The sequence below is a fragment of the Ipomoea nil genome, unplaced genomic scaffold (genome assembly GCF_001879475.1).
Source record: "Ipomoea nil cultivar Tokyo-kokei standard unplaced genomic scaffold, Asagao_1.1 scaffold2036, whole genome shotgun sequence".
Classification (NCBI taxonomy): domain Eukaryota; kingdom Viridiplantae; phylum Streptophyta; class Magnoliopsida; order Solanales; family Convolvulaceae; genus Ipomoea; species Ipomoea nil.
In genome coordinates this window covers 4,101,197-4,129,113 of record NW_017618464.1, presented here as the reverse complement: position 1 = coordinate 4,129,113, position 27,917 = coordinate 4,101,197, and the positions used below count along the sequence as shown (strand labels likewise).

At 36.9% G+C, this 27,917-nt stretch overlaps 5 protein-coding genes and 1 long non-coding RNA gene across 11 annotated transcripts; 3 read left to right on the top strand and 3 right to left on the bottom strand.

Moving 5' to 3' along the window:
• Positions 1-4,316: 4,316 nt before the first annotated feature.
• Positions 4,317-5,467, top strand: LOC109147946 (39S ribosomal protein L46, mitochondrial-like). The gene has a single exon (XM_019295626.1). The coding sequence runs from the start codon at positions 4,497-4,499 to the stop codon at positions 5,190-5,192; it is 696 nt and encodes a 231-aa protein (XP_019151171.1). The 5' UTR covers positions 4,317-4,496; the 3' UTR covers positions 5,193-5,467.
• Positions 5,468-6,283: 816 nt separating this feature from the next.
• Positions 6,284-8,936, bottom strand: LOC109147939 (laccase-12-like). Of its 2 annotated transcripts, none has more exons than XM_019295613.1 (6): positions 8,788-8,936; positions 8,546-8,697; positions 8,192-8,436; positions 7,911-8,071; positions 6,838-7,816; positions 6,284-6,742 (listed from the first exon to the last, which is right to left on the bottom strand). In XM_019295613.1, the coding sequence occupies exons 1-6, from the start codon at positions 8,908-8,910 to the stop codon at positions 6,609-6,611; spliced, it is 1,794 nt and encodes a 597-aa protein (XP_019151158.1). In that variant the 5' UTR covers positions 8,911-8,936; the 3' UTR covers positions 6,284-6,608. The 2 variants fall into 2 exon arrangements, with proteins under 2 accessions (XP_019151158.1, XP_019151159.1); XM_019295614.1 differs by having other exon boundaries at positions 6,838-7,794; positions 7,943-8,071.
• Positions 8,927-27,573, bottom strand: LOC109147944 (arogenate dehydrogenase 1, chloroplastic-like). 3 transcript variants are annotated; one of them, XM_019295621.1, is made up of 7 exons: positions 27,224-27,563; positions 26,985-27,153; positions 26,738-26,893; positions 26,579-26,661; positions 26,426-26,495; positions 25,940-26,014; positions 25,428-25,828 (listed from the first exon to the last, which is right to left on the bottom strand). In XM_019295621.1, the coding sequence occupies exons 1-7, from the start codon at positions 27,394-27,396 to the stop codon at positions 25,757-25,759; spliced, it is 798 nt and encodes a 265-aa protein (XP_019151166.1). In that variant the 5' UTR covers positions 27,397-27,563; the 3' UTR covers positions 25,428-25,756. The 3 variants fall into 3 exon arrangements, with proteins under 3 accessions (XP_019151165.1, XP_019151166.1, XP_019151168.1); XM_019295620.1 differs by lacking the exons at positions 25,428-25,828; positions 25,940-26,014 and adding an exon at positions 8,927-9,114 and having other exon boundaries at positions 26,422-26,495; positions 27,224-27,573; XM_019295623.1 differs by lacking the exon at positions 25,428-25,828 and having other exon boundaries at positions 25,942-26,014; positions 26,422-26,495; positions 27,224-27,565.
• On the top strand, positions 13,494-17,699 carry LOC109147940 (sorting nexin 2B-like). The gene is made up of 5 exons (XM_019295615.1): positions 13,494-14,829; positions 15,283-15,492; positions 15,717-15,977; positions 16,752-16,838; positions 17,318-17,699. The coding sequence occupies exons 1-5, from the start codon at positions 13,798-13,800 to the stop codon at positions 17,396-17,398; spliced, it is 1,671 nt and encodes a 556-aa protein (XP_019151160.1). The 5' UTR covers positions 13,494-13,797; the 3' UTR covers positions 17,399-17,699.
• LOC109147942 (biotin carboxyl carrier protein of acetyl-CoA carboxylase-like) lies at positions 18,106-22,485 on the bottom strand. 3 transcript variants are annotated; one of them, XM_019295618.1, is made up of 10 exons: positions 22,327-22,485; positions 22,173-22,230; positions 21,297-21,491; positions 20,901-20,983; positions 20,749-20,802; positions 19,420-19,665; positions 19,271-19,333; positions 18,967-19,035; positions 18,838-18,883; positions 18,106-18,476 (listed from the first exon to the last, which is right to left on the bottom strand). In XM_019295618.1, exons 2-10 carry the CDS (start codon positions 22,204-22,206, stop codon positions 18,409-18,411), a joined length of 858 nt encoding a protein of 285 aa, XP_019151163.1. In that variant the 5' UTR covers positions 22,207-22,230; positions 22,327-22,485; the 3' UTR covers positions 18,106-18,408. The 3 variants fall into 3 exon arrangements, with proteins under 3 accessions (XP_019151163.1, XP_019151162.1, XP_019151164.1); XM_019295617.1 differs by having other exon boundaries at positions 22,173-22,483; XM_019295619.1 differs by having other exon boundaries at positions 20,901-20,968; positions 22,173-22,480.
• On the top strand, positions 24,656-27,419 carry LOC109147948. Its single transcript, XR_002048735.1, has 3 exons — positions 24,656-24,922; positions 25,916-26,020; positions 27,322-27,419. It is a non-coding gene; the product is annotated as an uncharacterized LOC109147948 (long non-coding RNA).
• Positions 27,574-27,917: the final 344 nt, after the last annotated feature.

The following is a 27,917-nucleotide window of genomic DNA, read 5'->3' as shown; positions in this document are numbered from 1 at the left end:
AAAGAACCCAAAAACCCAACAAACAAAGGAAAGACTTAGATAATAAAGAGACAACACTATGAAATAAGACTATATAATTGTTGGAGGATGAAACGTGCAAGAAGAAGGAGGAAGGAGGAGGGCAGTAGTAAAGTAAATACTCAAACCAAAAGTCTGTTGTAACCGCCTAGATATTTTCATATTTTCATTTCCCGCTTTGTATATAAGCTATTCATCTTCTCTGTAATCTAATACGTTGAATATCAAAAACACTTCATTCTATCTCCTCCATTTTTCTCCCACATGTGAGCTCCTCTAACATGCTATCAGAGCGGCGAGGCAGCCACGCCGCTGCTGCTATCGATGCCGGAGAACCGGATCAAAGAGAGGTTCATCCGAAGACCGTAGTTCGCGCATCGCCGATCAATCCGCAGAGGATTCCGAGTTCGGAGTAGCCGGCGTCCGTAGTCGATGCACAGCTAAAGGCGATCCAAGGATGTCTGTCAATTCCGATCGCTCGATCTCCAGTCCGTCAGCATCGGCAAGGATTTTGCAGAGGAATCTGAATTCGGAGCAACAGATTTCCGTAGCCGATCCGCAGAGGAAGGCGATCCAAGGAGTCTGTCCATCGCTACCGATCATTCAATCTCCAGTTCAGGTGATCTCCACAGTCGTTCCGCAGCGAAAGGAAGGAGCTCGTCCGTGGATTAGTCGATCTCCAATTCTGGTGACATCCATAGTCGTTCCGCAGTGGAACTTATTCACGAAGAGGAACTATAATCCAGCCACAGCGGTTGTGTCTCTCGTTGTCATAGGAGGTGATGAGATTTTCCATTTCCAGTTGAATTCCCATGGGGATTATCTGAGCCCCTTGTTTTTCTCTGCTTCGTCGTTGAAAAGTCTTCCGGCCAAGGCCGAAAATAGAAATCCGCTCGTGGTTTGTGCTTCCAAGGGCTCGAACAACAAGCCGTTGACCGGCGTTATTTTTGAGCCGTTTGAGGAAGTGAAGAAGGAGCTCAGTATGGTGCCGAGTGGCCCTCAGATTTCTCTTTGCCGCAAAAAGTTCGTCGACGACTGTGAAGCTGCCATCAACGAACAGATCAATGTTGAGTACAAGGTTTTGTATGTTTACCATGCGATGTATGCTTATTTTGATAGGTACAACATTGCTCTAAAGGGTCTTGTCAAGTTTTTCAAGGAATCTAGCGAAAAGGAAAGAGACCATGCTAAGAAACTGATGGAATATCAGAATAAACGAGATGGAAAAGTTAAGCTGCAGTGTATTGTGATGTCTCTCTCTGAGTTTGATGATGCTGAGAAGGGAAATGTATTGTATGCCTTGGAGTTTGCACTTTCCTTGGAAAAGTTGACTAACGAGAAGATTGCTCATGAATGTTTTGGACTACTATTCTTTGAGAAACATTTTCTCATCAAAGGGAATATCCTTATTTTCATTGTGAACAGGCTTTCTTCTGGTCCAAAGGTTCAAAAGGGCATTAAGAATATTGGAAGGAATTTGGACTTCTCTGTTTTGTTTGGGTTTCAATGTTTCATTTCATGCTCTGCAGATCATCAAGAATTAGTATTGAATTTAAGATGGTCATGACTAAGGCCTTTACCAAAGAATTCCCCCATGTGGAGAGATATTTCTGGACTATGGTGAAACAGCCAAATCTCAGCAAGATATTGGGCGAGATTAAACAAGTAGAATGACTTTGGATTATGGAGTTCTTTTGTATCTAAGCTGGGCATGTAGGATTTACACGCTCCAGCTTACGGGGGGTTTTGGAGGATGAAACGTGCAAGAAGAAGGAGGAAGAAGGAGGGCAGTAGTAAAGTAAATACTCAAACCAAAAGTCTATTGTAACTGCCTAGATATTTTCATATTTTCATTTCCCGCTTTGTATATAAGCTCTTCATCTTCTCTGTAATCTAATACGTTGAATATCATAAACACTTCATTCTATCTCCTCCATTGTTCTCCCACATGTGAGCTCCTCTAACAATAATCCTAATACATACCCTTTCTAAGCTTGATGATGGTGAAATGTAGAGTCTTGCTTGGCTTTCTTGGTTGAGGAGGTGAAGCGCTCTCTTGGGTAGAATGGGAGAGTTAGGGTGGCTTGAAGAACAAGCTAAAATGTTGAGAGAGTTTTGGCCAAGTATAGGAATGCTAGGGTGAGTGTCTCTAGACAGTGGCTTGAGTTCCAAGTTAGAAATTGTGAAATGACCATGAAGGGCCTCTTCTTTCCACATAAAGGCTACAAGGGTTTCTTTTAAGTAAAAGCTAGAGTACAAAGGTTATAGCATAAGGTCCAATCCATTGACCATATTAAAAAGGCTAAGGGATTTGGGTCAAACTAAATCCCCTAACTAAACTCAAGGCTAAAATATAAGAGGAATTGTAAGGGTAATTAGGAAATAATTAAGTAATTAATTTTGGTTTAAGGGATTAATTTCCGGGGGTGTCACAGAGGTCCCGTGCAGCTAGGCAGAGTTCGGACAGAGTAGAGGTCGGGGAGGATGCCGGTCAGGAAATAAAGATGATGCTCGGACCGTTCGACATCGCACGGGATGAAGCGAGAACAGGTCAGTGATCAAAGTCCGACCGAGTATATAACCTATTAATTATTATTATTATTATTATTATTATTATTATTATTATTATTATTATATTTACATAAGGTATTCAGTATTCCTATTACTCTGAGATTAATTTAAATTAAATTTGTAATATACTTATAAAAATTCTTAATAAGATTAAAACTTGATTTTAAATTGTTTAACATGATGCATTAATTATCATAGTCAACTATTTTAATTTTTTTTTAGTACTACTAACTCTGTCACAATGTAATAAATTTATAATTATTCACTAAAATATAAATTTATAATTTCCATATGAAAGAATCTCTTCATGTCACTAAAATATAAGTCATTGACATCAACTATCTTACCTAAATAGTGTGATTATTTTAAATATCGCTTTCTCTCACAAGTCACAATTCAATATCCCTAGTCCCTAGATGACGTTCCAATATCTCAAAATGTGAATGCTCTAAAGCGTTACCGCGCGACTAAGCATTGTTCCACGTCCGCCCACCAACACTTTTTAACATAGCAAGTGCCGTCAGTGTCGGAACACACGACATTCATGTTCCTGATTTGGGATTAAGTGGGGACCACAGACCACTCCAATCCAAGGTTTCAGTCGAGCCTCTTCCCCTCCCTTTTGCATGCTCGCCACGTGCCGCATTGTCACCCGGTTTGGACCGAACGGCGTGCTTTTTGACGGCGATGCGTCATCACTGACATTTATGTTTTCTTTTGGATTAAAAGAAAGCGTCGAACAGTGCGAGGTATCACTCGAAAGATGAAAGATGAAAGATAACGCGCTTTGAGGCGTAACTGATGACGGCTTCTCCCGTGAGGACACGTGTGCGCTTACGTGGCAATACGATCGCCGGAAAACGGCATGCACTTGGACTAGTACGTGCTGGATGACGCATTTTAAGTGTGTTTAGCACCATACCAGGTAAGGAGAGTCCCATCTTATTACTTTATGTGGGTGAGTCTATTTGAAAAGTAACGTATAGAACACTTTCAAATAGTGATTATGAGTTCTCTTATTATAAAAAAAAAAATTGTATTGAATAAAATTTTAATAATTAAAATTTAAAGATTAATTTTATTTTAGAAATTAAAATATGAGCTTAGTTATTGATGCGGTATATACTGTTAAGTATATAAATATGAGTGGAGATTATAATGCAGTAGTACGGGTAGTTAAAACTGGGGGTCTCAAACTTCTAAGTGTTCTAAAGAGTAAATGCTCTCAATCAATACCACCCCCCTCCCCTCTCCCGACAATAAATGCTCTATTTATAGGGAACAAAGGGGAACAAATGACGGGCATCTAACGTGCCCGCCACGTTTTCTACATGCACGGGTACGGTCGACAGCCTTATAAATTAACATACGTGAATTTCGATACTTAATATGCCTATCTTCTAAAATAGGAAGTGTTCCTGTTTGGAATGCCCAGACCGAGCTGACATTCAATGGTGAGTGGGAACTGTTCCGGCCGTGCGCCCCTAGGAGTATGTACTAAGCACATACTTGACAGATTATTTAGAGTATATTTAAATTCTCAAACTTAAATTTAACTTGATAATAGTTGAATTACACATCTATTAAATTCTATACCTAAATCTTCTATATGAGGGAGTCACTTCGTATCAATAGACCACAACATCATTGTCACAACTCACAATCGTCAAATTAATTTTGAGTAATTTATACTCTGTAGTTGTTTGATTCACTTACACCCTTTGGTGGAATGTGAGAGGTGAAATGGGTCGTAATCAAATTGGCCCGGTCAAGCTCCACTATTTCGATTTCCAAGGTCAAACCCTAGGGAGCAGTCAACACTCAACATCAGCCAACCCCGAGTTGACAGTTTCTCCGGGAGCCACTCTCCGTCACGGCCACCATTGTTATCAATCTAGCTTGTAAAAATGCAGAGGTGCTTGGGCCTATCTTTGCTCGCAAAACGAGGGTTTGGCACGTCTTCGAGCCGCGACAAAATCGTGGCGTCTGTCCTCTTTGAGCGACTCCCAGTCGTCGTTCCAAAGATCGATCCCGTCGTCTATGCCTTTCAAGAATTCTCGTTCCGGTGGCGGCAACAATACAGGCGGGAGTACCCAGACAATTTCCTGAAGAAGGCAGATTCCAGGGGTAAAGGCGAATACCAGATTGACTACACGCCTGCTCCTCGGATCACCGAGGCTGACAAAACCGGTGACCGGAAATCCCGGAAGTCGTTACAGAGAGCGCTCGACAGAAAGCTCTATCTTCTCATCTATGGCACCACAGTTTCTGGCGGGAACCCTGTCTGGCATTTCCCGGAAAAAGCATATGAATCGGAAGAGACTCTGCGGAGGTGTGCGGAGTCTGCTTTAGAATCTGTGATCGGAGATCTCTCCCACACTTACTTTGTGGGGAATGCTCCGATGGGTCATATGGTTACACAGCCCGGGGAGAATAACAAGGAAGTTTCATCTTTAAAGCGCTTCTTCTTTAAATCCCAGGTGATTGCAGCAAACAAGTTTGATGTTAGTAAGTGTTTGGATTTTGTTTGGGTGACAAAGGATGAGCTGTTGGAGTATTTTCCCCAGCAAGCTGAGTTCCTGAACAAGATGATCACAAATTAAACTGATGGTGATTCATTTCCTTGTCAATTTGTGAAGCAGAATAACATTATGAAATTCGAAGTCTTGGATTATATATTTATTTGTTCTTATGTTAGGCACCAGATTTTTTGAATATTCAGTAGTATCATGAATTCTGCAGAGTTGTGGAGGAGAACAGTTGTGATTGCATTCATAGTTTTTTTTTATCAAAGTCATGGGTTTTATCATTTTTTTTTCCCATTTAGGCTGTTGTTTAGATGCTGCAACTAGATAAGTTAATGGCCTTTTGTTTGAGCCAAAAAATTTGTAGCCACTATAATTTTGTGATCCTAGTTGGTAAATGATCACAGGGAAGGGAGATTGTCCATAGCCGACTACTCAAACCAAGAAGGTTCCTGCCCAGAGTTGAACTTATAACTTTATGATTACCAAGTTAACTGGCTGAGGAACCATGAAGGCCAATAGGCCACACCCGTGAAAGTAAAACTTGTAACATGCCAATTGACAACTACCGTAGGATTTGAACTTGTAGCCTTATGATTACCAAGTCAATCGTATGAGGAACCAAGAAGGACAATAGACCACTCTCGTTGGAAATATAGAATTTGTAATCTTGTAGTTAACAAATTAATAGGTCACTATCTAAGTTTGAGAGCGTGCACTGAGTAAAATTAGTCTTGTGATCCTAACCGGTAAAGGATCACAATGAAGGGAGGTTGCCCACAGTTGACTACTCAAACCAAGAAGGTTCCTGCTCAAAGTTGAACTTGTAACCTTATGATTACCAAATCAACTAACTGAGGAACGATGAAGGCAAATAGGTTACTCCCATCGAGAGTATAACTTGTAATAGGCCAGAACTTGTAACCTTATGATTACCAAATCAACTAACTGAGGAACGATGAAGGCAAATAGGTTACTCCCATCGAGAGTATAACTTGTAATAGGCCAATAGACTGCTCCAGTAGGAGTTGAACTTGTAACTCTATGATTACTAAGTCAATTGTCTAAGGAACCAAGAAGGACAATAGGCTACTCTCGTTGGAAATATAAGATTTGTAACTTTGTAGTTACCAAGTTAATAGTTTGACGAGTTTGGTTTTTTATAAACATCAATTGAACTTACCATGTGCTTTTGATATAATTTTTTTTATGATTTACAGTACACATTTACTTAAAATAAACAGATAGTAATGCTATAAAGAATACAGGAGCTATGAACAGGGTTTTAAGGTAGACAGTGCAAGATAGATATGCACTGTCTTGACCCTTGTTCTATCAAAAAATACATACAACCAGGACAACAACTCAACAAGGAAACAGGTAACAGGGCCCTAATGCAGGGAAAGACAACAAGAAGTATATGTTAAGTGGAAAAGTTTTTACTTTTTTTAATGGAACTGTTGGATTGGTTTTCTTACTGTTTGCTAATTGATGTTACCAACAGATTGGAAGATCTGGTGGAGGCTCCTCTAATGCTTCCAATTCTGTTATCCCATTCTCCACTATGAAAACCATGGCCAAACCCCAGGTAATGTGAACGTCCAAATGGCAATGCATTATCCACACTCCTGCATAACAAAATTATGTTTTGAAGTTTTGAATGATGATCTGAATGTGTGAAAGAACTAAGGAAAGAATTGTTGGAATGTGATAGAAATCTCACCTGGATTATCAGCAACAAATCGTATGACTGACCATCCATTGACTGGTACACTCGCTGTATTTCTCATAGGTGGATCAATGAGGTTAAATTTTGCTGTATCTCTTTGTGGATTGAAGTTTCCAAAGCCCTCGGCAATGATGTAAAAATCATATCCGTGAAGATGGATTGGGTGGTTCTCAGCTGTGAAGATACTTGTTCCCTGCAGCACAACCTGCACTCTTGCTCCGTAGTTTAACTTGTACACCTTTGTTCCGGATGCAGGTTGCCAAAGTGATCTGGCCACATTACCAGTATAATCAAACTGTACTGGTGGGGTTGCTGGAAAGTCTGTTGTGAAGACTCCGGGTATACCTTGGTGGTGTGCCTGCAGCAGGGAAAAGTTGGCTGGGAACACGAAAGACACATTGTTCATGCTGGCAGTGAAGCGGGTGCCATTTGGTCCCTGGCAGTTCTGGGGACTTGCACCAGCAGGGCAGTTATTGAGTCCTAGACCAACAGTGATGAACAGATTTTCGTCGATTTGAGTAGGCACCTCCACGTGTCTTGGACTTCTGAGGCTATTAGAGAAGGCAGTGGCAGTGGCTGTGTCATTATATGCTGGTAGAAGTGGGAAAGGTGGACTGATCTTGATCCCCTTGGCTGGGCAGGGCGCTGTGCTATACTCGAGGATGGCTGTTGTTGTAGTGTTATCGAAAGGTGCTCCTTGAGCACTGGCGTATGCTCTTGCAGCCATGTAGTAACGGGCAGGCAGCTGATTACCCGTAATTAGGACATCAGTAGTCTGTCCTGGCCCCAACATGATGACTGAAGTGGTGAATGGCTTTAAATAAGAGGCATCCGCTCCAACCACTGTGAGATGGTGGTTGGCTACCGAGAAAAAGAGCTGCTGGTTAAGTGCAGCGTTAATAACCCGAAGGAGGTGGGTCTGGCCAGCATTCACATGGACAATAGTGGTGTCTGCATCAAATTGTAACCGAGGGATATGATCATCAATCAAGCTCGTGAAGATAGTGAATCGTGTGTGATTTTGAACTCCCGTGTTAATTTCATGTTATATTGCTTTGTGCAGGAGCAGCTGCAGAGTTAAGGCTCCGAAAGTTCTTACCTTGACTCGAGCATCTGTACAGATCACCAGGCTGACCGTTGATGGTGAATGCATCTGAAACATTTGGAGCTGCTCCAGTTATCGTTGCCTGCCTTATAACATCAATGGGGTTTGCATCCCACCACTCGCCTGTTCATCGCAGTTATCAAATTTAATCGAGTGTTTCAAAGAAAGGTAAATAACAGTAGTAGTTTCACACACAGACACAGACACATATACTTTGGTTAAGAAGGAAAATTAGTAAATTACCTAGTACTATGGGTGTTTCTCTTGCAGGCTTAGGAAATGGATAGGGTTCTCCTTTTCTTGGGTGGATGATGAGCGCTCCATAGACCGTGGCCCTCAGCCATGAGCTGTGGGCGTGCCACCAAAGTGTGCCTTCCTGTCCCTCAATTGTAAATCGGTATGTATAGCTCCCTCCCGGCTTAATTGGGCACTGAGTAATGAACTCTGGCCCGTCTGCCCATGCTGTTCTTAGTTGCCGAACACCATGCCTTTTGAAAGATTGCAGAAAGAAAAAAGAAACCAGTTGAATTGGTTTTCGAAATAAATGGCACATTTTGCATATATGCATGCATGCTTACATGAACATCAAACACTTACCAGTGAATGGTGAGGTTGTATTGAGCTCTGTTCACAACTTTCACCATTAGCGTATCGCCATTATTCACTTCCAATGTCGGTCCAGGGAGCTGTCCATTCACCGTTATTGTGCTGTGGGTTTTGCACAGCCTCTTCACTGGTGTTTCTTGAACCTGTTTTACAACCAAACAGACAACAGTCATTAGAATCCCCCGGTTCCCAACAGGCGATCCCAAGGAGAAAGAAACGAAGACAGTACGTACAACAAATTCATGGCGGTGAACTTCTGCATTCGCCAAAGAAGACCCGGTTGCAAGGAGAAGCAGAAGGCCAAAGAAGAAAAACGAGCAGGCTGGTTTCGCGATGCTGCTGCCAAATGCCTCCATTGTTTTGCTTTGGATCTTTTTGGTTTTTTTATTCTATTTTGTCGTACAAGGTTAGATGTGACAGTGTTGTTTTGCTTGTGGAGAGAATGAGAGTTGAGGATTTTGTTATATAGGAGAAGAAGAGGAGAGAGAGGGTTGTTTGAAGTTGGCGAATTAGGTTCTTGTTTAGCATTAAGGTCAGCCATGTCGGAGGAGTTGTTGCACCCACTAGATCATAATTCATAAGCCTCTATACATTGTATTTCTATGCAGCATCCTCCATCTCCAAGGTTTTGCTTCACATTTTCAATACTAATAAGTTTAATGCCTTTCCCTTTTTCAATTCCTTGGAAATGCATGTAGATTTCTTGTGTTTGCATAATGATGCCGTGTTTCGTGTTAATTCATACATACAATAGTATAACCTGGAGTGTGGTTGAGTGGAAGTGACTCATTTATCTTTAATCAAATGTCAAAAGTTCGATTATTGACTTTGGGTATGGACCAGCTTTAAATTTCTAACTCAGTTGTCTCATCTAAAAGTGGTGCTTACAATCCATCGAGGAGATTAATCATTGTGTCCAATAGTGGAAATCCTGGGTATACCCAAAAAAATACATACAATAGTAGCACAAGCTGTTGTTCTCTTATTGATTGCTAAAAATTGTCCCGGAACATAGCTCAACTAGTTGATTAACTAAAAGAAGATTAATAGTACATTTTGCTTCGATGGCAACCATACTTTAAGAATCTGACTTTGGCTAATAATCCGGATTTAATGTCGTACAATTACATTAGTGATCCGAATTTGATATTATACAGTTACATTAATAGTTTAAATTTGATGCCTTACAGTTATATTAGCAGTTCGCTTACCATTTGTTTCTAGCCTGCTGAGTTACATTATAGTTTAGTTTGGAGAATTACATGCGCTAATGTGAATACTAATTGGAGTTGAGGAGGGATTGACTAAACAACCCTAAGTTTTGAATGAGTATGGGGATTAATTAAGTGAAATCACTTAATTTGACTCTGCTAATCAAGAAATGCCTAATTTGTTTTTCCCTTTGTTGGTGGTCTACTCACCAAATCCGAGTTGGAAACGAAGTGCATACAAGAAAACGTAGAAAATGAGCATTATGGTTACGAAGTTTGAATGAACTAGCTTAGTACTTTAAACACAATATAGTATTGCCTATGACGTGAAAAAATCCGCAATTACTATCAACCCATTAATAAAAAGTTACAAAAAGATAAATTAACTTAGATCGTTTATAGTAGATCAACTAAAACTGATAAAGAGTATAAGCACCTCCCAAGTTACTCATAGTACATTGGGTAAAATCAATAAAGCCAATAGACACATCTTACAGTGAGCCAAACTTAGAACCTTATAGCTACTAAATCAACTCGATTGGGGTTGTCCCTAACTAATCATATGATAAGCTAAGCTATGTGCCAGATTATTATTATTATTATTATTATTATTATATATTAGTGTTAAAAAATGCAACAACAAAAAAAAGAGAGATTTATTTGCATGTATCATGGTTTCAAGCTAAGTTTAATTTGTTGGTTTCCACAGATTAGTTACGAGTGGTTATGATTTTTGGCATCAAATTGAGGTTATGAATTGTATAATCACGTAATATTCAAAACCTTTAATTTTGTACTTAAGTTATTAAACAATTTCACAAAAAAGAAAAAAAAGGTGGTTTACTTGTATGTTTTGCTCAATGCAAAGGTAAAAACAATCCACAATAGTTATACCGTGGACCCGAGTCTACCTTGTAATGTCGACTCATCACAATTTACATATTGAATGTTTACAATTCAAATTCTGAACATACAATATGTAATTTGTGTATTTTGCACTCGGATCCACATTGCAAGATGGACTCGAGTCCACAGAATAATTTGTCATAAATTATAAATTAAAAGTTATTGTCAAAAAATAAATTAAATTTTAAAAGAACATCATGAGCTCAAGTTAAATTAAATCGGATATTATAGTTGAATTATTTACCACCCCAACATATGCAAATAAATAGGAAAGACTGAAAGAGCCAGCCTAGTTTATCTTCGGCAAAGAGCCCCGAAGACTGGTTTATTTCCATTTTCTAGTTTTTATTTGTTTATTGCGGGGTGTTTGGTAAATAGTTGTTAGTTGATTGTGTTAGTGGGTTGACTAGTTGTTAGCATTAGTTGATTGCAGAAAAATGTTTGTTAAATTAGTTATTTGTTGATAGTTGATTTTGATCAAACACTCATATTGATTTTGATTGCTTAACCAAATCAAACAGTTAACATTAATCAAATAAATCAAAATTAAATGATAAACTAATTATGTTACCAAACATGACCTCTTTTTAAATTCAAACAATAAATAAGTAAAAGTAGATATATTTCTATCCTTTTTTTATTAGTAAATATACAATAATTTTGGGTTGATGGGTCATCTAGCCGTGTCAATCCGTGGGTCAGTACATTGAAGATTTTTAAAGATTTGGATGTGTTTGGGTCCTTTGGGACCACATCTTGGGCCAAGGTATGCCTTAAAGAGTACGATATATCTTTTCGTGTTTTATTACACAGGTTTTTATATTATTATTATTATTATTATTATTATTATTATTATTATTATTATTATTATTATTATTATTATTATTATTATTTTGCTTTGACAATTATTAATAAGTGATTTTTATTAAGTGGGTAAAAAAAAAAAAAAACATTCCGTAGTTCACATAAAAAGTTTGGATGGGATTATGGGAAGTAAACTTTGATAGTCTTTGGAGTATTTTCCTATCGAATAATGTCACATACTATTTCTATTTTTTTCTTTTTAATCTTTTTTCTCTTGGTGTGTTATTATCTAATTAGTAATTAAAATTTTTTTAATTAGTGGTCTACTCAATTCTCATTTCTCAGGAACAAGAATTGACCGACCACTCTCAAGCCGATCAACTAAACCTTAGTATCCATCCATCAAATACAATAATTAAAGAGTTACTATCGAAAATGGTCCTCGATTATAGTAGTTTTTCTTAATTTTGTCCTAAACAACTTTGATAACTTAATATAGTCCCAAAGTTTTGTGTTTTTTACTCAATTTAGTCCCAGACTTTGTGTTTTTGCTCAATTTAGTCCATCATTTGTTATTCCGTTCATTTGTTGTTAAATAAATAGACAATTCAGTAATTTTAATATTGTCATCTCTTTACTCATAGACATGTGAAGTTCGAAATCCTTTTTTCGTTTTACGAATTACTCCAGAATCACTCCTAAACCTGCGAATATAAAATTTGATTCGTAGGTTTGAGAGTAATTCTGGGTGTAATTCGTACCAGATAGAGGGATTTCTCACTTCGCAGGTTGAAAATAAAGAAATGTCAATATTGATATTATTGAATTGTCTATTTATTTAACACCAATTTGACGGAATAACAAACAGAGGACTAAATTGAGCGAAACACAAAAGTCTGGGACTATATTAGGTCACTAAAGTCATTAAGGACGAAATTGAAAAAAACCACTATAGTCGAAGACCATTTTGGGTATTAACTCAATAATTAAATTATGAATATGTTGATTCACCCTCACTAATTGAATTATACAAATAAAATGGAAAGAAGACAAATATCAACGGCGAAATAAAAAGAGACAAAGTATTATTTAAAAAAAAAAAAAAAAAAAAAAAAAAGAGAAAGAGAGACAAAGTACTTCAATGTGTTTTTAATTAGGAATTACCACGTTTTTGTCATTCTGTACCATCTTAGACAATGACATCTATCTCGTGTAAGTAGAATTGAAATTGGGAACAATTCAGTCAAATTGGTTGGACGATTAGTTTGGTATCACAAGGTTACAAATTTGATTCTCAAGAATAACGATCTATTGATCTTCTTGATTTGAAACAGTTAGTTATGAATAACTTATGTTAGTAGACTTTATCGTGGTCATTTGTTGATAAGATCACAATGCAGGGTTCATTCAATGCATACCCAATTGAAAGGGTGTTGACAAATATTAAACTCGTAATTTTCTGCTATAAAGTTCATATTTTATTCACTCATTCACCTCTTTCGTAGATAATATATGTTTTTTGACAAATTATTTAGACATTACGTTTATTATTTATCATATTTTTTTATAGAACACGTTTATTATTAATAATAAAAACTTGTCACATTAATTAATACTCTCACATCTTGATCTGACAATTATTTATTAATTGTTACAAATTGTTCTTTTCAAGTTATAAGAAACACGTAACAAAAATATATGTTTTTTTGACAATTGTTTGGACATTCTTTTTATTACTCCGTATTTTATTTTAAAGAGAAATAGGTCAAATTGATTAATACTCCATTCTCTTTTTATTTGAATAATGATAAATTATATTATTAACCTAATAACATTGTGGTCTGGTTATAAGAAGTGACTTTTTCAAATAAAATATGTCCTTTATACTTAGATAGATAATGAATTTTCTATATTATTTTACATTCATATATATTTGTAAAATAAATTTTTAAGAAAAACTGATCCAAAATTGTATACTTAACCACGTATATTGTTTGACACGTGTTATTCACGTGTTTTCGTACCCCCGTTGGAGTCCTCGAATTATCGTCTCCATCTGGACTCAAACACCAGAGTTTCTCATCCTCTTCCGTTCCCCGCCGGCGATCTTTCCTCGCCTACTAGATTTCGGTTCTTCTGAATCCGCTTCTTATCTTTTACTGATTTTCCGGTGGATTGCCTTAGCGTAATCAGTTTAATTTTATTTACATTTTCACACTTGAGCTGAATCTGATTTGCTCACTTATCTGTAGATGCAGATGTCGATTTCAGTGTCCGAATTTTGTTGATATATTGTGAATCCGTGAATAGATTTGAGTGAATATGATGGGGTATGAGAATCAGGGCTTCGAGGAGGCCCATCTATATGCATCGAAGGAAGAGATGGAGTCTCTCGTCCTCGACGACGATCCGGACGGCTCCTCCAACGGCCGGAAGCCGTTCTCCGACCCGTTATCAGCTTCATCCTTGCCTTTCGCTGAAATTTCTACCGACGACGATCCCCTGCACCCTCGCCCGAGTCAAAGTCAAAACCCTAACTCCTTCAATTCCATCCTCGAACCTCCGTCTTATGCTGACGCCATTTTCCGGTCCTTTGACGCCGACCATACTTCGCCGGAAGTTAACGGGCATGACCAATCCGGCGCATCGCCATCGTCGTCGTCGTCCTCAACGCCGATGTCCGAGTACCTTCAAATCACTGTCTCCGATCCGCAGAAGGAGCAGGAGCTCACGAATTCCCTTGTTCCGGGAGGGAGTACTTACGTTACCTACCTAATTACTACGAGGACGAACTTACCTCACTTCAGCGGAACCGAATTTAGCATCCGAAGGAGATTCAGAGACGTGGTGACATTGTCAGACCGGTTATCAGAAGCGTATCGAGGGTTTTTCATCCCTGTAAGGCCGGATAAGAGTGTGGTAGAGAGTCAGGTGATGCAGAAGCATGAATTTGTGGAGCAGCGGAGAGCGGCATTGGAGAAGTACTTGCGGAGGCTGGCAGCTCATCCAGTGATTCGGACTAGCGAGGAGTTGAGACTGTTTTTGGAGGTGCAGGGAAAACTGCCACTGGTGAGGACAACTGATGCGGCATCTAGGATGCTGGGTGGGGCAGTGAATCTGCCCCAGCAACTCTTGGGGGAGACAGGAGGAGTTGGAGCAGTGGATGTGAATGAGGTGGCACAGCCTGCCAAGGGAGGGAGAGACCTCTTGCGGATTTTTAAGGAGTTGAAACAATCAGTGACTAATGAATGGGTCGGGGTGAAGCCGGCTGTAGTGGAGGAGGATAAGGAGTTCTTGGAAAAGAAAGACAGGTTGCAGGATTTCGAACAGCAGCTCACGAATGTGTCTCAGGAGGTGAATCCATAATTATTCTTAATTCCCTCCCCTGATGATAGTTATTGTTTATAATGGACATAAAAGGAATTAAAGTACGAAGTTATTGGGATATGATGCTTTTAAAGTTTTATACATTATTTGTGATTAAGTGATACTGATTTTGAAAATTTGAAATATGTGGAGTTCTGGATGTAATGAATGCAAATTAATTCATCACAAATTCTGGAAAAGATTGTGTTAAGTGTAGCTAGTTCGTCTTATTTTCTTGTAACGAGCACTAAGATCAAGATAAATACTTTAGTGAACCTGAAATAACCTTAATTGGCTTATAAATCTATGTTTTTGATGACTTTGTTTATTATACCAATAAGGGTATTTGTTACCATAATATATAGTTTCAATACTCTGAAGTAAACCGGTTTGCTCTATAGTGAATCTGACGCTCTTCTGATATCTATTTTAATTCCTCAGGCAGAAGTGCTTGTGAAAGCTCAGCAAGACATTGGAGAAACAATGGGGCAATTGGGCCTAGCTTTTGTTAAATTAACTAAGTTCGAGACGGAGGAAGCCACTTATGACTCTCAAAGAACAAGAGCTACAGACATGAAAAATGTGGCGACTGCTTCTGTTAAAGCAAGCAGATTGTATAGAGAATTAAATGCCCAGACGGTTAAACATTTGGTAACTCATTAAAGTTGAAATTTTATTATCTTATTGAATTCTGTAGGTAAACTACATTTTGGTGCATGATGCAAATATTTTCTTGCAATTCATGTCGTTTGCTCTTGTTTGGACAAACATTTATTCCTGTGTATTTTAGTGCCTGAATAACCCTATTGGTCTCTTACTCTCTTCAGCTGCATATGCTCAAACGATGTACTTATCTATTTGAGTCTTCACTGCAGGATAAGCTCCATGAATACCTTGGTATGATGTTGGCTGTCAATAATGCATTCTCAGATCGGTCTAGTGCTTTATTGACAGTACAAACACTGTTATCAGAGCTGTCGGCATTAAATTCCAGGATTGAAAAACTTGAAACTGCTTCTTCTAAGATATTCGGTGGGGACAGGTCTAGAATTCGGAAAATAGAAGAGCTGAGAGAAACTGTTAGAGTCACTGAGGATGCCAAGAATTGTGCTGTCAGAGAATATGAGCGGATCAAGGTAGCTGCTTCTGCTGTCTAGCTATCTACCACTCCATTCTTGTTTTAGAACCTCACTTTAGTCACGGTTCTGGCATTTTCTGCTGAATTATCACTCCCTTTTAAAAAAGAAAATAAAGAAATTATTTGTATTATTTTCTAAATATCTTTTTGTTGCCTATCATTTAAGTCTCTTATCTTACATTGACTTCCATATATTCTTGTCACTAGAATGACCAACACAGATGTTTTCCCTTGTTTTAGAACTTGCAAGAAATTAGTTGATTAGGTTACAAATTTAATTAAATAACAGGTAAGTTTCTAGAAAAGTTGTAGAATACCGCACAGAATCACCCATTTGACTTGAGAGTTTTGGCACCAAGCTATCCTGATAGTAGGAAAGTATCTTAACACACTGACACTTATGTTATCCGCGTACTGTCTTTCAAATATGAGATCATTTGTCCATTATGAAGGCCTGTGCAGCTTAATATTACTTGTCCATATGAAGGGCATAGACCGTAACAGATCTGTAAATTTTTTAGTCTTACTGCTTGAGTTGTCTCCAGAACTTATCTTTTGATCATTCTCTTATAATTATGCTTGATAGACTTGATTATTCTTCCTAACTTATAATTTATGTTTCTTGTTATGGTTTACTTATTAACCTTAATTACCGTTTACTCCCTCCTGCTTGGTTCATTGCTTTAAAAAAAAATCTTCTTAAAAGTCTCCATGTCCTTTTCACAAGAAGAGAGAGTGAAATGTGGAGCTGATTTTTGGTAATATTATGCAGGAAAACAATAAGAATGAGGTAGAGAGATTAGACAAGCAGAGGCACGATGATTTCTTGAGCATGTTGAGAGGATTTATTGTTAATCAGGTATCTTTTCTTCATTCATAGTTTCTCTAATCTAAACTCTGATGTCTTGCTGATCTTTAAGTATTCTTGCCATGACAATATTCAATTCGCTGCTAATAGAATTTCGTCATTGACTTTAAACATGATTTGATATTGATCTACCTGGTAAATTCAAGATATTGAAATCTTTTGCTAAATTCCATATGTGCTTGATATAGAGTTGTGGCTCTTCTAGGGAAAGTAGGGCTCAACTTGGTGAATGAAGTTCTGGACTTGTATATGGAGATACTCCTTTGATATCTCCATTGGCCCTTCCCCACACCCCCCAAAAATAGAACAAAAAAGAAAAGAAAAAGAAACTGGGAAGAGAAGTGGAATCTATTGCTGGCTAGAAATTTGAAACTTCCGTTTATGTGATTTAATTTTTTAAGCAGTATTGTTTTTTAAAATGTACATTAGTCCTTACTGGGAAAAACACTATTCTTTAAAATGTTAATCAGGCAGGATATGCAGAGAAGATTGCTAATGTATGGGAAACGGTTGCAGATGAAACAAGCAGATATGCTAAACATGATAGCTGAAGAGTTAGATTATATTCACTGTTCTCTTAGCTTTTGGTTTCTGTTGTCATCTCTGGACTTCAATTGTGTAGACCATACTGGATTGTTGATACAGAGCAGGAGAGTCAACATTCTTGTTGAAGGTTGAAATTGTAAAATTGTGAGATTCTGAGATACAAGCTGTGGGTGAGGTGCAAATTTACTATTGATTTTCGTGTCGTCTACCGTGTACTGTCTAACTGTCCTGACGCTTTGTCCATTATTTAATGTTTATAGACATTCCACTGTTTCAATCTCAATTGACTATTTAAGGGTTAGAGAATGGGCGATGTGCACAGCAGGCAGTGCAATATGTATTTATTTTTGTGTATAACCCAAATTTCAGATTGAAATGGCGTTTATGTCATGTGTTTGGTTTGTCCTCAAGGAAATGTTGATTTTATTAGCCTTGTTTGATAAACAGCTTTTTGTATTACCTCCAAACTACTTTACTTGGCCCCCCCAAAAAAATAAATTTAAAATACACCCTTAATATAAATTGTTTATTTATGGAAAAGCTAGTTGCACAAGTAAAACCGACATTGTAAACCAAAAAAGTTAATAAACAGCGCCATGATGAGTAATTACCAAATTAATTGTCTATGAGTAATTACCAAATTGATTGTCTAACCAATTTGGTTGGGATGGTTCAAGTCCCCAAGCTTGGTATAAAGCTAAATATTCAAAAGAATACCAAAATAGAGAAGACAGAAATAACACATATATAGGGGTAATCAATAGCATCACAGCATATCTCTTACAAAAGTTTACTTTCTGCAGAAGTGAAGCAACGCCCCACCCACTAATGACAGCTCAAATAATACAGAGGGTCTATTAGCAAGCTTGGCTTACAATCAATGATAACTTTGTATCTCCCACTACTCACGCCAAATTGGTAGGTAAGAGACGAGATTAATAGTTGTAAAAAAAAAAAGAGGAAAAATGAGTGACATCGTTGAGTAACCTCTTAAACTAGGAGCATGACAGAGCCTTCAGTGGATGTTGATGTCATGAAATGACGGCAAAACAGCCATTAGTGGATCACCATAACCAACAGCATCTGTAAATATACAAGCAAACATAAGAGAATATAAAAGTTTCAGGTGCTACAACAGCCATTGATATGTAAACGTTGAATGTTGATTGACAAGGCAATAGGCCCAGCATTTCAGGTCAAAGGTGAGGCGGTTGTAAACTTCAACGAACACAGATAACAGAAATTTATTTTAAGAAAGATTTGCAAGAATTTGTTTTTAAAATGGTTTATAAGCAGCACTTTTTTTCCCAGATGTTATAGATTTGATACTTATGCCACAAAGAACATAACTTTAATTGAGTAATTTTAGGCCATAAATAACACACCATTCCTAAAACGTTCTATTACAAAAACAACTATGAAAGTATTTAAATAAAAGGCATACCCCCATCATTATAGAGGATCTTCAAGACTTCTCCATCCACATCTGACTGCTCAGTACAAAAATTAAGAAAATATAAAATTATCACATTGAAATAAAACAATTAAAGAAAAAAGAATTTTAATGGCTTACTTTGACTGGAAATTCTGTACCGAACTGATCCAAAAAGCCTACTGTTTGCCCTTCTTTTATAACATCACCCTGTGTATAAAGATAAGGTATATGTAATTCATGCAATAGAACGGGTAAAGCAATTAAAAAAAAAAAAGGTACGGTCAATGAAGTATGGCAACAGATAACAAATGCAAAGTTATACTTGAAAGAGTAAAAAGTTAGCAATTGACAATTGAAAACAAAAATACAAGAATTGTCACAAGAAACTGTCGTGGGAAGACAGGGGAAGGGCTTGTCAGCTTATAATGGGGTGGTGAGTTACCTCCTTACATGCTGGTGGTTGTTTCTTTCCCTTGAAAGTTCTAGACCGTCGAAATGAACCAACCTGACAAGAAATAGGCCAATAGTAATTACGGAGTACTTTATACTGGAGTAAAGTATCTCTATACTCAAAATATGTTTGATACATACAGTTGGAGATGATACTAGGACATAAGCACTAGATCCAGAATCCTCAAGTGCTGCTAACTTTGCTGACTTCTCTGCAGAGACATTTATAAATGGGTTTGTCTTTTTGGAGGGTGTTGGAGGAACAGGTGATGATTCAACCACTGGTTTACTAGGAGTAGGTGGTGGTGGTGGTGTATGAGAAATAACTGGTGCTTGTGCTACTGGAACTTCAATACTCCGCTTCAGGTGCATTTCAAAATCCCCAACCTATAACAAACAAGTAAATGGCACACTACAGCAGATACTAAGCAAACAAGAGTTATGACCAATATGCACTAGAAGCTCATAACTTATTTGATGGGCAGTTAAGAAACAATGCAAGACTCACAATAGATTATCTTATTTACACCATCCATCTGCTATATACATGAATAGTTATACTTTGAAATTCGGGTCCTGAACACCAAGAATGAACCCTGTTCCTATATTTTCACTTTAGAATACAAAACAATGAAATCCTAATTCCAAATTGATATCCTACCCCCAATACCAAGTATCACAATGCCCTTGACATCAAAATCAAAGTCTACGTTAGTGACAATAGCATTAACAAACCATTGACTGCACTATTATTTAATTTTATATGTTTTAGTATACAGTGTGCAGATTTTACTATTATCTGAAACCTGAACCAGATTAAGGGCACATTAATCTTATTACTAGTAACTAGCGTTGTGAATTTGTGATTTGCACTTTAGATCTTTAATCTAATGGAAACCTTGTTAAATTTTTATCGAGACTCGAGAGTACTAATATGACAAGATTTGAAACTGAGAAAATTGACAGAAGAAAGAGATGGAAATTTAAGATCTGTAATTGCAGCATGACAACAGAATGAAAATTGCTTCTTAATTGACTATTACGCATGGGAAGGTCTAGGCTATAAGATTTCTTTTAGTTAATTGTTTGTTGCAGTGACACTAGAATGAAAGAACTTATGCATCAAATAAGAGAACCAATATTACAGAGTTTAATATGGAGTATCTAAATTACAGAGTCATGGTTATATTTTGCTCAAGCCTGTGGTCGGAGGCAGTATTCTTTTACTGGACACTTTTTCTGGTTCAATTAAATTTGATGAATGAGAGTCTTTCCTTTTGAAGTATTCAATGAACCTAATCTTTAGCTTTAGTTAGGATAGTAACCCATGCAAGAGTGAGTGCAAGACTTGTATCTGCATAATGCATAACTCCTGAACCCATGCCATTGAGTTTACAGGCTTCAGAATTTTCAATACACAAGCAAGAAATCATGCATGCAGACATAATGTCACTGGGAAGGAAATATTACTTTAACTTTCAACTCAGCAACTTCTGTTTCATCGCACACTTCTGTGATCAGGGCCTGACAGAAAACAAAAATAAACCTCATACTTCACCCCACACCAAAACTGTTAATGCAAGACATGCTACTGCAAAACCAAAAACCAACAAATAACAAACCTCAAAGCCATCAGGAAATGTTGCTTTAAATGGTGGATTCTTCTCAGCTGGCTTTTTTTGGTCACTATCTGTCAGAATAGTTCCTTGGGGTAAATGTAGAATTAAAGAAGTATCAAATAACTTGTTATTGCTAATAAGTATAGACATCAAGAAGTTCTCCCCCATTGAAGTTATAATCATGAAAAGATACATAAAAAAGAATGCAAGTCCAAGCTCAAATAAGAGTTTTTAAATAAACCGGCCTTTAGGGAACAAGGTTTCAGCCAGCGGTGATGAAGGGGGTAAATAAATTAGGGTATAACCATACTGAGAATGGCAGGTAATTTAAAGCTAAAAGAGAGTTAATATTGTTGATACTTCATATAAAATTAGAAGAGTTGACAGGAAATCACTGACCATTGGATATTGCTGATACATTAGTTTCAGAGACCTTTGCACATGATGCTACTAGTCTTCTATTCTTGTTGACTGAAGAAATGAGCTTATTACCAAATGGCAAGCTACACTGATATGAGAAGGAAGCATTTTTCATGGAAACCAAGCTAGGCATTTCCCAGACTGACTTCAGAGGAGAAGTGGTACCAACAGAATCTGCGAAATGCAAACTTTTAAATCACCAGCATAGTGATAATGAGTTTAAGATAATTTGACTAGCCCTTCAAAATCAGATTTACAAGACTATTGGCAGATTGTTTCTTGAAGCCCAAACAGACCTCACAAATGGGAGAGTCGAATTGCTAACATAGAACTATAGAAGTGCTTTGGTATTCACTGAATAAGACAAGTAAATACATTCAGAGAACATGAAACAGAGGCATTCCATGCTTTTCCAACTCAATTCCACACTACCTAATTTCATTACATCAAGATTATGACATGCCAAAATGCAGCAGGATGCTCACAACCACCTTGCCTTCCAAAACCGAAACACCGATCTAAGTTTACTTAGAAGAATAAAATTGACAGCAGAAATAATCCAAAATTTAATTTTAAAACTGAATAAACCGGCGCTACTTAGATCTGAGATGATAAAACGTAATGTAAAAGTGGCTTATTACGAATTATGGAAAATACGGAGCAATAAATTAGAGAATTCAATCTCAGGATCAGTTCACACGACATCATATTTCCTTTATTCCGTAAATGGAAACTTCACATACATAAATGAACATGCGCTTAACATGTAAACACATATACATACAAATATATAATACGTAGACACAAATACAGAGAGAGAGAGAGAGAGAGAGAGAGAGAGAGAGAGATAGTTACGGTGGAAGGAGCGGAAAACAGCGGCAGACTCCATCGGCGTAGAAGTGAACGGCGATCGCTGAGAAATTAGAGAAATGAGGTTGGAAGAAGAGAGAGAAAGAAAAAGTTATTTATAGTTCTGAGAGAGCTGAGAGAAAGGGATGATTGAATTCACAGTTGGTAGTGAGTGAGTGCTTCGAAGTGTCCGCCGCTCAACCCCACCCCCATCAGTTTCTTCACCTACGCTTGCAGCCCATTTCTTCTGCTACTTGCTAAGATACGCTCGTCTTGACTATCTTGCGCCACTTCCTCGCCTTAATTCTTTGTAAATCAAAATATTTTACAAACTCTACTCAATTTGAGATGCTAATTTATAGTAAGTGATGAAATATGGTGCCTAAGTGCAATTCTATATCTACTCTCATTTTATACTTCTAATTTTTACTCTTTAACACGTGACATGCTTTGATTACTTAATATAAAAGGGGTCATACTTTTTATCTATTATTACAAAATACTTTATCTATAGTTCTAAGAGTAAAAGTTATGAGTAAATTTTTGGAATAAATTACTATTTTTGGATGCATAAAGCTGGCCCAATCCATCATCAGAGGCACACTTTACTGTGCATTATAGTCCAATGTAACAACATGAACCATAAAGTAAAACAATGTGTTTAATTTAATTAAAAAAATTATTACTGTTGTATGAACTCTGGTTTTAATTTCATTGTTCACAAATTAGTTTCATTATAGTAAGTTGAAATATTATTTTAATTACACTTCATGTCTATGCTATCCAATTTTATTTTATACACACAATATATTCATTATAACAATATTAAAATATCATTTTGGGATAAGGGTCAAATAGACCCTTCAACTATAGGCCAAAGTGCAATTAGGCCCTTAAACTAACAAAAGCTTCAATTAGACCCTTTATCTTTTCATTTTTGTGCAATTAGGTTAATTAGAAGGTTACATTAAAGTTGCAGGTAATTTTTTTTAAAAAATAAAAATAAAATAATATCTTTTTTTAATTCAAATAAAAAATAAAATAATAAAGAAATTAAAAAAAAAAAAAAAACAGGCTTCTCCGTCAAACTAGACGGAGAAGTCGGCGGAGAAACTGCCATGGCTGGCTTCTCCGGCCAGTTGACGGAGAAGCCGACCATGGCTTCTTCGCCCAGTTGACGGAGAAGCCGGTCATGGCTTCTCCGTCAAACTGGACGGAAAAGTCGGCCATGGCTCTCCGTCAAACTGGACAGAGATACCAGACATGGCTTCTCCGTCCAGTTTGACGGAGAAGTCGGCCATGGATTCTAAGCCCAGTTGACGGAGAAGTCGGCCATGGCTCTCCGTCAAACTGGACGGAGAAGCTGGCAATGGCTTCTCAGTCCAGTCGACGGAGAATGGGCCGGCTTCTCCGTCAAACTGGACGTAATTTGTTTGTTTGTTTTTTTTTTTTTTTTTTTTTTTTTAGTTTTAATTTTAGTTTTAGTTTTTTTAAAAAAAAAAAAAAATCAATTTGACCTACTATTACCTTATGTTTACCTTCAAATTAAGCTAATTGCACAAATTTAGAAAGTTATGGACTTAATTGCATACAAGTAAAAAGATGAAGGGGTTAATTGGAGCTTTTGTTAATTCAAGGGGCTAATTGCACTTTGTCTTATAGTTGAAGGGCCTATTTGACCCTTATCCCTATCATTTTAGTATACTACAAGTTCATTTGACAATATGTACATTTCTATGAGCTTTACTATTTAGTTTATTTTATACACATAATAAATTCATTATGGTAATACTAAAGCATAATTTTAATTATACTACATTTTCATTCGATAATATATAATGCATACTTTTATAGTTTAAGGTACGTAAGTTTATAGGTTAAGGTGTGTATACTTAAAACTTATTGTGCATCATTTTCTAGTTTAAGATGCATAAATTTATAATTTAAGGTGCGTAGGTTTATAGCTTAAGGTGCATATGCTTAAAGCTTAAGGTATGTAAGTTTATAGTTTAAGGTGCGTATGTTTAAAGTTTAAGGTGCGTAAGTTTATAACTTAAAGGTGCGTAAATATATAACTTAAGGTGTGTATGTTTAAAACTTAATGTGCGTATTTTTAAAATTTATGGTGCGTCACTTTCTAGTTTAAGGTGTATTAGTTTAACTTTTGAGGTACGTATGTTTAAAGTTTAATGTGCATTATTTTGCAGTTTAAAATGCATAAGTTCAAAGTTTAAGATGCGTCAGTTCGAAACACTTCATTGTTTACATCCATATTGTCGAGAAGCATTTATATATATATATATATATATATATATATTAATTTCATTCAGTTTGAATTGAACTGATATTAGATCAACGACTCAGATCTCCATTCCATTTTTCACATGGGAGAAGCTTCTCACGTGATTATATGAACCATCCCAAGGACTAAATAATTTACATAATACTCCGTATTTAATTTGATCCTAATAATTATCATATGAAATTATCCAGATTTACTTACGTGAGCAGGGACACGATAATGTAGTGAATACTGGCGCCAAAACCTATGGTGATCGAACAATCGTTGACGGCGGAGGAGGACGAGACGGGGAAGGTACGGAAGAAACATATGAGTAATCGGATTTGTGTATTTAGGTGAAGCGGATCAAGTTCCGACAAGGAACATGAGCTTATTTTGAAGAATTTCAGGAAGCGATGCTTATTTCTCTGGCCTGCAAAGTGTTTCTCGGTAATCTACCGTACATATCTAGAAGGTTTACTTCTGATCTTATTTGTTTGTGTATCTATTGCATTCTTATCGGTGAAGTGCATAGTAGCCTCTAAATTTTGGGATGTTCTCCTTAAGATTAATCACCTTATGATTAAGATATATGTGTTTTAAACTGTATTCACATATTAATCTGAAATCTGTTACAGATTATCTTTTGATAAAAAGAGTGCCACAATAAATTTTATATGGTTTTGCTTTTGAATGATCTATTCTTCAAATCATATTGCAGATGATACAAAAATTGATGAAATCAACAAGAATGTATATAGTTATACAGAGTCTTTCTTGAAGCCTTTGAGATAATCTTATATGCAAATACTATTGAATGTTATCTTGCATACTTTTTTACATACAATATAAAATTTATTAGATGGGATTGATTCAAATTTTGGCAAGTATGCATCAAATCTAGAGTCTACATACTTGAGCAGAACAAAAAGCTGCACTGAAATGTCAATTTTGCGAGCATAATAAGCTGCATTATGATCTAATGAGATTAAAAAGTATTGGCCAATTCCATTTCTTTTTGCAATTTGACAAGATGGTCATCTACCATCCCTAAATACTCACACAGGTGAATCCAAGGTATACTAGTTACAGTCTGTCCCCAAAAGCATAAACACTATCAGCTAACCAGAGTATATGGATGTCATTCTCATGATTAATGGCTTGTCAGAAGAGGGCTAAAAGAATCAAACTTTAAAGGAAATAGTAATATGGGGTCACATATTGGTCTTTGCCCATATGGTGGCATTTCAATGACATTAAGAAAGTCAATTTTCATGACTATAGATTCTTTAACACAGTTAAGAAATGCTCATGTGCTGCTCTCCATCCTCTCTTGCAACTTCCTTTTAGTCTTCTCAAGGGCTTCTTCTAAACTCTGCATCTGGCATATGAGTGTGCATTTCAGTGCTGTTCAACTTTTTTTTTTGTTTCTGGGTTTAAATTTGGATAATAAATGACATATTTACAGAAAAATTTGGAGACAGTTGTTTACCTGCTGCCTGGCAAACCTGTTATGAATGAACAGCCCGCTAAACAGATCAAAGCTGTCTTTTACAGTGCTCTCCTTCTGCAAGTAATTCAAGTATATATATAATGCATATACTAGCTTCTCTTCTCCATGAGAAAAGGTTTTATAATGCCCTGTTTGGTAACATAGTTAGCTTATCAGTTAATTTTTTGACTACTATTAACTGTTTGACTTAGTTAAACATTAAATGCAAGTGTTTGATTAATTAGCTTTTTGTAACAACTTAAGGCTCCAAAATGTTAAAATTCAAAAAGCTGCTCAAGGTAGTTTTTTCAATCAGCTTTTTGAAAAAGTCATTTTGCATATAAAATCAACAATCTTTCTACAATAAGTTAATGCTATCAACTACTCAAACCTACTAAACCAATAAGCTAACAGCTAACAGCTAACATTTGTCCGTTTAATTCATCATATGCAAAATGGTGTTGGTCTTGGATTGGACACACCTACCACCTCAAAGAGCTTCTGAAATCCCTTTGTGTCCAGGGGTGTTGGCTCAACATCCATTTCTGATAGGATCCTGTGTTGAAGAAAGAAATTCACTCATTATTTTAGCCCTCTATAACTTTTAATTTGTTTAGCCCTCTATAACTTTTAGTTTACCTCCCAATTGTGTGAGTTAGAAATTGAGTTCGAGCAGCCAATTTATCATGTTCCTCACAACTCATTTCCAGCATCCTGCAACCCTGTAAAGACCATTATTGCTTAGAATACTTTACAATTGAGCTTTTCTTAGAGAATTTAGAAACCCCGGGTGCCTACCTCACTAGAAAAGATATGTATGAAACTGTAGCATAGAGCTTCATCTCTTATTCGAACTCTGTCATACATAAAGCTCAGATCTTGCCAACCATGTTTCCCACTTTCTGGGCCGAACATCGGGTGAGTACAAAGCAAGTCCATGTTCTCAGGAAGTACCTTACACATACAAGACATAAAACAAGCAGGTTATGGGCATGAAACAGAAGTCCATCCATGTGATAAAAAATGGTTGAATTTGCAAGCATACCTGCAGAAGGAGGTCTCTGGGGAATTCTTTTACTGAGAGGACATCTACAAAGAGCGTAGGCCGTTTCAGGGAATTGAATGGCATTGGCTTCACTACTTGTGATAGAGACAGGATTGATGTGCATATCAATACAACTTCATTGTCTGATTCAAGAAATGCACTCATATCCCTGTGTGAAAACACAATTAGTCAATAACATTCAACTTGAAAATGCTTCCTGTGCAGAGGCAGATAGATACCTGTAAAATGGAATGCCAAGTTGTTTGCAAAGTTGAGAATGATCTGATCTTGAGGTTGCTCTCAAGGAATGACCCTGTTTTATCATGGTTTTTGACAGGAACTGCGCGAAATTGCCGAATCCAATTATGCCAATTTTCAAAGGTCTGGCTGAGGAAGAAGAACAAGTAGACATGATGATGTTGAGCTTGAGCGTGGGTGAAGGAGAGAAGAGACAGGTATGCTATGTTTGACAAGGTTTTAAGGATTAAAGGCGTAAAGCCTTAAAGACGCCAGCCCTAAACGGAAATGAGGAAGAAAGAAACGTGTATTCTACTACTGCCAAGAAGAAGTAGGAAGTGGAAGTGGAAGTGTGGAGCCCATATATATGTAATAACGTTTTTGAGAAAATTAGCGTCTGAATAGAATTTGATCAAAACTTAATTGGATTAGTTTCATTTAAATAGGTAATAATTTGACATTTGGATGTTGATTTTGGTTGACTTGGGTGACGCATTATTATTTTCTAAGTTCTACGAAATTCTTGTGTATTGTAATTATATCATGTGGCTTCGCTGGGTCTTACGTGTATTTTTTACCAGATGCCGAAGGGAAGGACGATTAATTAATTAATGTACCTAACTTTTAGGTTCTGTCATCCACTCATCTGCCGTAGACTAGGGTCGACATAAGTTGTGTGGACTATGGCCCTGTTTG